General features: G+C 47.7%; 1 protein-coding gene across 1 annotated transcript in view; it reads left to right on the top strand.

Annotated features, from left to right (window-relative positions):
- Positions 1-492, top strand: part of BHLHE41 (basic helix-loop-helix family member e41) — a 16,326-nt gene extending 15,834 nt beyond the window's left edge. Inside the window, exon 4 of the mRNA XM_014956994.1 lies at positions 421-492. Coding sequence (XP_014812480.1) covers positions 421-492 — 72 coding nt within the window. The remainder of the gene's footprint in view (positions 1-420) is intronic.
- Positions 493-8,874: the final 8,382 nt, after the last annotated feature.

An 8,874-nucleotide genomic window follows, 5' to 3' on the forward strand; every position in this document is an offset into this window, starting at 1 on the left:
CCAGCCGTTGGGCGGGTCGCGCCCCGCCCCCTCCCCCCCCCTCGCGCCCCGCCCCCTTCCCCGCCCTCGCGCCGGCGGGGCCCGTAGGTTTTACCTCAGGATGACCGGCGGCCGCCCCCGCCGCGGTTCCGCACGGCTCTGGCCGGGCCCCGGTCGTCGCGCTGCTGGCTGCTCGTCCGGGCGGCTGCGAGTGAGGGGCTGCCCCGCGGGCGGTGTCGCTCCGCGGCTGAGGGCGGCTGCACACCGCCGGGAAAGGGCCTCAGGTTCAGGGCCCCGGGTTCAGGGCCCGCCCGGGTACATCTTCATTGGGAACCCCCGGCCGGGCCGGCAGACCCCTAACACGGACCCATGCGGTGTCGGCAGCCCCTTGTGGGCTCGGTGGTCTTCTGAGGAAACTGAATTTGCTTTTGCCCCTTCAAGCACCCCCACGAGTGCAACATGTACGTGCTGTGCCGTGAAGTGGCACCCATGGCCTTTGGACTATCTCTGTAGAGCGAGTAATGCCATCAACATCACTGCACGTTGGGGGAGATGATAAATTTTAGCACCGCCCTGGGGGGGGGATCATGTAAGGTTTAAACCACGTTGGAGCCAGAGTCCTAGCATTCAAGAGGTTTGCTCGACAGATTTTGAGCAAACAGAACGCAATATTTTGCAGGTATGGACCCATTCTGCTTTCTTGTACAGAAAATAGCAAAGACCAAGAGATTTGTAGCCTTGGGGCCATCAGCTGCAGGGCTAATAAACCATGATTAGGGAACTTTTTAGTAGAGGCTGTTTTTTCACTTTGATTCTTCTCAAGCAGTAATGTTGTTGCTGTGAAGATTGATGGATATAAGCAAAGCATGGTCTGCAGGGGAAGGCAGACTTTTTATTAGCACAGCTGATGCCACCAGACCAGACTAGCTTTCGAGCACCCCAGCCTTTTTGTAGCTTTACAAAAGGACTTTAACACCAGAGTGCTTAACCCCCAGCAGAATCTGCTACGCATGACAGATACCTGAACTTTATTTAGGAGTTGCCAGCCTTCTCTACCCTGTGTGTCACATACCCGGTCCTCCCATCTAGGTGTGTTTGAGAGGTACCTCTGAAAGCCCAAGGCTGGAGGATCATCAATGGCATCCCACTGGTCCTGCTGGTTGGTGGGCTGGGAAAAGGCAGGGATACCAGCCTCAGCAGCTCTGGCTAGTTCACTTCCTCCTGCAGCCAAGGGGTGCACAGCAGTCCTCTGTCCTGGCCACAGCACAGTCCTGCCACCACTCACATGGCACAGCCTGGGCACAAGAGCTGCCAAGTTGTGTGTGAGAGCCAAAGCCACCCTGCAGACAGCTGCTGGGGGCATGAATTCACCCGGGAGGGAGCCATGCAAACTGGTTAATGGGACGCATCTGTACCCCCTGTCCACTCTGGGCCTCAGAGGATTATAACTGCCCTCTACTCAGATCTCGACTCTACAGCCTTTCGCAGAGGTAGATGCACAAATGAGTGTGTTTTTCAACAGCTGGACTATATTTGCTACCTTTATTTCAAAGCTGTTGGCGGTGGCAGCACTCACCAGGTGGCAGGGAAGGCTGCAGCTGGAGGCACCCGTTGGACAGCACAGAACGATCAGAAGATAACGCAGTCATCTGAGAGGAGAAACCTAGATTCCAGCCCTGCTTTGCAGCATGTTTATGCATTTTATATTACAGACCCACTGGAAAAAACCCAGACCTTCACAGGAGCTGGGGTAGGAACCTGGCAGTCTGGTTTCCTCTTTCCCCAAGTGAAGACCCCAATCAATAGCCTAAAGCTGTTCCTCAGTAAGTGACTGTTTGATTATTCTGTACAAACTAAGACAAGATCTACAAGAAAAAACAGTACATGTGTCTTTGAGAACACTCAAAGGCTTTAGCTAGGGCTTTCCCACAGGTAACAGGAGATGCAGAGGAAGACCTCCTTGGAGGAAGACTATTTATTCCCAATCACCTGCTGAGAAAGAAATGCTCTCGTTATCAAACTATTATTTAAATGCAGAGCTGCTTCTCTTCCAGCTGCAGCTTTTTGTGTGAGGAGTGGTGCCCTCTGTTGTTCTAGGAAGAAGCTGCTATGAGTTAGGGGACTGAAAGCATGAACGTGAGGTTGGTTTGCTTTTTCCAGGACTGCAAACTCTTACAGATGCTCTGGCTTTGACATACAGACAGTTTGCAGCGTCTGTCATGCTGGTGAATTCAGTTTCCAGAGTGAAGTCAGGAAGGAGTCCATCTGTAGTGGAGCATATGCCAACGTGAGTAGGAAAAGACTGTTTTATAACACAGTGCTTAAAAAAATAGAAAAGGTGTGTAGAATAGATAAGAACTGCTTATTACAGGTGCCAACAAGGAAACTGAAGAGTATGGGAATGTGTGTGGGCAAAGGTCAAAGTTAAGGCTGCCTGTGCCTCCTTCAACACCTCCTGACATCTGAGAGAGAAGGAGCTACCATGCCCCAACAAGCTGCCATCATCAGACAGTCCTTGTGGGCACTCCTGGTCCATCTGTAAAGAAAAACACATCATTGGTGTGAACCTGGGCTGCACGTGTCTCTGCCCCTTGGCACAACAGAAGCTGTTATGTTTGGGTTGCAATTTGTTCTACTGAGCAGAGACATAAGAAAGTAAAGATACATCCATCTATCTGCAAAACGTGAAGTGGCTTTGCAAGATGCCTAACACAAGTGGTCACGGGGCCAATTCCAGTGTTGGAGATTACAAGGTAAGTACAGTTATTTAAAATGACCTTTGAGAGCAATCTGTGTGCCGTGCCCCGGGAGCCATCGGTGGAAAACATGCTCCCATCAGTATCCTGCCAGGCCCAGAAGGTATTTCCCTAAGTCCAGCTGTTTGCTGTGATTGCTGAACACGCTGAGTCTGCAATAACTGTTTTTAAAAGTACACAGTAATGTCATGGGGTTGCTTGAGGTTAGTAACCCCAGGGCAATAACATTTGAAGGGGTAGAGGGCAATTCAGTTGCCTGTCAAGTCAGGGAGAAGGTACTGCAGATCCCTTCCTTTTATTTTATTCGGTGATCATCTCTACCTTTTCTCCAGGAAGAAAGCTGCCTGCTCTGGAACGGCATGCTGGTGGTTTAGGGCTACCCTAGCATTTTTCCTACCAGGTACAGTCAAATTACTTGTATTTGTACAAGCCTTGTATTACTTGTATTTGTACAACCAGTCACAAGTGGTGTTCCTCAAGGGTCCGTGCTGGGACCGGTGCTGTTTAACATTTTTATCAATGATATAGACAGGGAGATTAAAGGCACCATCAGCAAGTTTGCGGATGATACCAAGCTGTGTGGTGGTGTCGATACACCAGAGGGATGGGATGTCATCCAAAAGGACCTGGACAGGCTGGAGAGGTGGGCCCAGGTGAACCTCATGAGGTTCAACAAGAGCAAATGCAAGGTTCTGCACCTGGGCCGGAACAATCCTCACCACCAATACAAACTGGGGGGTGAGGTATTAGAAAGCAGCCCTGAGGAAAGGGACTTGGGGGTGCTGGTGGATGAGAAGCTGGACATGAGCAGGCAGTGGGCACTTGCAGCCCAGAAGGCCAATCCCATCCTGGGCTGCATCAAAAGAAGCGTTGCCAGCAGGTCCAGAGAGGGGATTCTGCCACTTTGCTCTGCTCTGGTGAGACCTCACCTGGAGTATTGTGTGCAGGTCTGGAGCCCTCAATATAAGAAGGATATGGACCTGGTGGAGAGGGTCCAGAGGAGGGCCACAAGGATGATCAGGGGGATGGAGCACCTCTGCTACGAGGACAGGCTGAGGGAGCTGGGGTTGTTCAGCCTGGAGAAGAGGAGGCTCCGGGGAGACCTAATAGCGGCCTTCCAGTACCTGAAGGGGGCCTACAGGAAGGCTGGGGAGAACCTGTTTAGAAAGGCCTGCAGTGACAGGACGAGGGGCAATGGCTTCAAGCTGGAGGGGAACAGATTTAGACTGGAGATGAGGAGAGGGTTCTTCACTGTGAGGGTGGTGGAGCACTGGAACAGGTTGCCCAGGGAGGTGGTTGAGGCCCCTTCCCTGGAGATATTCAAGGAGAGGCTCGACGAGGCCCTGGGCAACCTGGTCTAGTTGGGGGTGTCCCTGCTGACTGCGGGGGGGTCGGACTAGATGGCCTTTGGATGTCCCTTCCGGCCTGGGCAATTCTATGATTCTATAAAGAGAGGATCTCCTCCCTTTCCCCAGATGCTCCCGATGAGGTGCACGTGACGGTGCCTTCAAGATGCGTGCCAGCCCCTTCGGCTGAAGGCACCTCCATGTTACAGGAGATTCTCAAGCTTCTGGCTGGGCCAGAAAGAGCAGAAAGGCAGTTCAGAACCACTGCCTCACACCTGCATGCTGCACGGCCAAGAACAGAAATACATTTTTTCCTTCTGATCTATCCCTGTTACCAGTACTGTGAGGTACGTGAAACTGCAATTCAGCCACACAGTAGTGAACCAGAGCAGGAACATCACTGTGAAATGCCAACTTTTTTGGATTTATGGTTTCAAACCATACTGTAGTTTCTTGGGTGGCTTGAAATCTAAATATAATCACAGTTGGCTCTGTCTGGTTTTGCTGCATGGCTTTCCTAGCAGAACAGGTGACTTGCATACGCTGACAAGAGAAGCAGTAAGCTACACAGTTACCTGAGGAAGAAATCAAAAAAGACTTAAATTTTTAACCCCAAACACAGCCACCCTCAGAATTGCATTGCTCAGATGGCGTTCCTTTTACTAATCCCTCTCAGTTACCTTTTCACCTTCTGGCTTCAATCAGACCCGGAGGCTGTGCAATGCACTGGACCCATCTCCTGTGCATCAGAGAGTATGTGTGCATTTCTATAGCCAAAATGAGAAACAACAATGCCAGGAAGCTTTCCCTTATTCTTAGTTCAGGCTCTAAGAATATTTTGCATCTCAAAGGTGGAAAAACTGATGGAAGTAACTGGAGTCTTGATGATGTGCACTACAAGAAAACACTAACCTGACACTTCATCACACAATAGCTTGTTATTATTGTTGTTATTTTTTACTTCCCCGCTTTGCAGTCTCTGCCAAAGAATTTAAAATAAATGGGCTTAATTCTACAAGGAGCTGAACAAGTCCTGCATATGCTGAAACCATTGTGCTAAAATCAATGGTAGATGACATGCATTTTGCAGGGTAAATCTTTAAGTTTAAAACAGACTAATTAGATCTCAAAGGTAAAAACTGTATCGTTTGAACCTGGCACGACGCTTGCAAAAGGAGAGATTAAGAGTCACTTCTTTTGAAGTGCTTAGATTGTTTAGTTTGCAAGGGAGATAAATCCTCTGCTATCAGGAAGAGGTTTAACTGAAGGGTCAGGGAAAGCTTCCCCTCAGAGGAGGTTATTTTGGTACCTCCAGCCCGAGGTACCGTTTCCTGTTGAGCTGCCTGTGCCCGTTCAGCTCTTGCCAGAGCGCTAGAGGCTGAGCACGAGGCCAGGTGGCCCTCCAGCCCTCTGAACCACTGTTGGAGAACTCTGTATTTCTGTGTGAAAGCTGACAAAAGGGATAATGGAGATCTAATTACTTGACTACATACACATATATGTGTGTGTGCATATATAAAAATAGTATACGCGTGGCGTCACTGGTATTCAATGATAGAGAAGATAGTTTTTATTTCTTGTGAATGTGAGGCTGTGTTCAACAATGACCAAAGGTATGTTAAACAAGCAATTTCACTGGGTACTGGGGCTTCTTGGGCTATTGGGCCTGGTTTGGTGGTTGCTCACAGTGCCCAAAGTATGTGCTTGTCCACTGTGACTGCACACCTGGAGCAGGCCAAGTCCGCTTTTCCTACTAAAGGCAAGATGTGTTCCTAGAAGTAGGTGATTCCTGCTGTACAGTTCCTCAGATGACCACAGACAAAAGTAGCAGCAAGAACTTTATTGATCATGACATGAGATAAGATGCTGTGGGACTGATTATTCATTGCCTTGTCAAATGCGAGCAGCTGCACTAATTATTACCTAAATGGATTCAGATAGCAACATCCTTAAATGATCTTTAATCTCAGAACAGAGCAATGGGGTTGAGTCTCTGTGCTATGGCATGCTGATGGGTACTCATTCTGTGCAGCTCTTCAGAGTAAGTGCAGCTGAGGTGTTTGTTAGTTAATTACATTTATTGGGAGCATGTAAAAAACACTTTGGAATCGTGAAACAACCCCAAAAAGGCACCCTCCTATAATTCTAACTCATGCATGCTTTATCTCTTCAGCCCCTAATACCAAAGGACACTTAGGTATCTACAGACAACCATGAAATAGCAACCTGTCATGGTGCATTACTAGTTGCACGCACATTGTTAGCACAGCATCAGACTTGTGGAAGCACTGGAACACTTAGGAACCAAGCAAATCAGCCTGCTCAGTCAATCATCTCTTATCAATTAAGTACAACAAACTCCCCAAGTAAAAGGATTTAGGCTGCTTCTTGTAATAGCATCACTTTGCAAGAAGAGTAGAGTTGACCAAAAGTTGAATTGAGAAGATTTTATTCCTTTATTTGCCTTTCCTTTTTACCCTTTAGAAAAAGACATCCCTTTAAAGCTAAACAAGAATTCACCTTCAGCTTCCCTCAGCACGCCTGCATCTTGCTCTTGCTGTAAGGTGAAACTAACTTGGAGTGACTTCTTGTCATCCTCTTGGGACAATATAAAAATATACTTCATTGTAGTAGTATCTAGATGGCACAGCCAAGATCAGGACCACGTTGTGCTAAATACTATTTGCCAAACAAATAGGAAAAGAGATGCTGTTCCCCACAGGGCTTGCAGTATATATAGACAAAGTCAAAGGGGATGAAGCAGTATTATCTCAAGCTTACAGCTGGGGGGACTGCAATCCAGAAGGATTATAGTAGCTTGCCCAAGGTCACACACAGGAAATCTGTGGCAGAGCTGGGAAAAGAAACAAGAGCTTCCCAGTCCCAGGCAAATACACCAGGCACAGGAGAGATCTGGAGGTGCTGGAGCGAGTGCAGAGGAGGGCAACGGAGCTGGGGAGGGGGCTGGAAAACAAATCGTATGAGGAGCGGCTGAGGGAGTTGGGGCTGTTTAGTGTGAGGAAGAGGAGGCTGAGGGATGAGGGAGACCTCATCACTCTCTACAACTACTTGAAAGGACACTGTAGAGAGGTTGGGGCTGGTCTCTTCTCACAGGTAATTAACAATAGAACGAGAGGGAATGGCTTCAAGCTCCAACAGGGGAGGTTTAGATTGAACATTAGGAAAGAATTTTTCACCAAAAGAGTGATAGGGCATTGGAACAGGCTGCCCAGGGAGGGGGTGGAGTCACCATCCCTGGCTGTGTTTAAGGGCCGTTTAGATGCAGTGCTGAGGGACATGGTGTAGGGGAGGACTTTGTAGAGTAGGGGAGATGGTTGGACTCGATGATCCCAAGGGTCTCTTCCAACCTAGACCATTCTATGATTCTATGATCCACATCTCTACAGGTTTCGGAAAGCTACCAGGCCTGAGCCCTCCTCACAGAAACTGTAGGAATTGCATCATTTGTGTGTCAGCTGCACACACGCTGTGACCAGAACACGGTTCTTTAAATATTATTGTGTCCTTTCTGAGAGAACACATTTAAAGATGGAATTTTGCATATTTTACACGATTCTCTCTGATGTGCTATACATGGTATGATTGTGTCCTTTCTGAGAGAACATATTTAAAGATGGAATTTTGCGTATTTTACACGATTCTCTCTGATGTGCTATACATGCCTAGAAAAATCTGCTTTTCAACTAGCTGCATGGCTGTGCTGCTCCAGGAATGCCATGTGTATTGCTGCCCTCTCGTGCAGACCTTGTTGTAACTGCAGTGATGTGACAATTTATGGGGTAAGATTATCTGGTGCCCTGCATCTACCGGAACCTTTCACACCGGCCGTACAGCCACACATACACTGTTACCTTTCTCATTTAGCCATGTCACTGTCTCGTCCACGCTCGGTTTGTACATGAGACAAGCTACATGACAATGGAGAATCCAGGTCAGGTCATAGTCTTGGTAACCATGATGCAGGTTTGCTAGGTCAAGAGCACAGTTAAGACAATTTTGTAGCAACAAAGCGTAGTTAAAAGGTCGGCTGGTGTTCTCGAGTTTCTCTTCAGCTTTCCAGAAGGGCCAGTTTTACCTCATTGGTCAAAGTTCACCTCGGGTTGATTGTGACTGCTGAAGTCAAATCATCTCTTCTGGGCACATAACATTTCACAAAGAGCAGTTTGGTACACCTGATAAAAGGCATATGCTAGTGCAGGTTGCGATAGGTATTAAATTATGAGAAGCTTCATAGGCAACAACAAAGAAATTCCAGTTATGCCCCACTTAAAGGCTGGCCTGAATTTTATTTTAGCAACAGCTACTGATGGTACCTGGATGATTCCTTTCACTCTTCATCACATGGGACTTTGGGGCAAATAGGAATCAGGTTAAAGGTGTTTTAAGATGGTTTACTTGGTGTACATCCCTCTTCCCACCCCCCTCCCCCCTTTGTTTTAATCAGAAGCCCTCCCTTTTAAAACACCTAGTTGGGTAATTATTGGCAATCATTTGGATTTCACTAGATAAGGGTTTTTTAAGTGGACTTTTCACAAGCCCAGCTGGAGCTCTTCTCAATATTATTCTTCAAACTTTTGCTCATTAAAAAGAAATCATAGAAAACTTTTCTCCCCCCTACCTTGACCCAGGATTGAATATTAGATGTTTCATATTGCATTTTCTCACCAAGTTTTCCAATTACTTATTGCCTTCCTCCTTCTGCAGAGGTGTAAAGCACAATAAAGTGCGTAGCTGAAACAACAGGCACAAAAGAGCATATGCAAAAACGATGC

This window comes from Calidris pugnax, unplaced genomic scaffold, assembly GCF_001431845.1.
Source record: "Calidris pugnax isolate Ruff unplaced genomic scaffold, ASM143184v1 scaffold189, whole genome shotgun sequence".
NCBI classification, from domain to species: domain Eukaryota; kingdom Metazoa; phylum Chordata; class Aves; order Charadriiformes; family Scolopacidae; genus Calidris; species Calidris pugnax.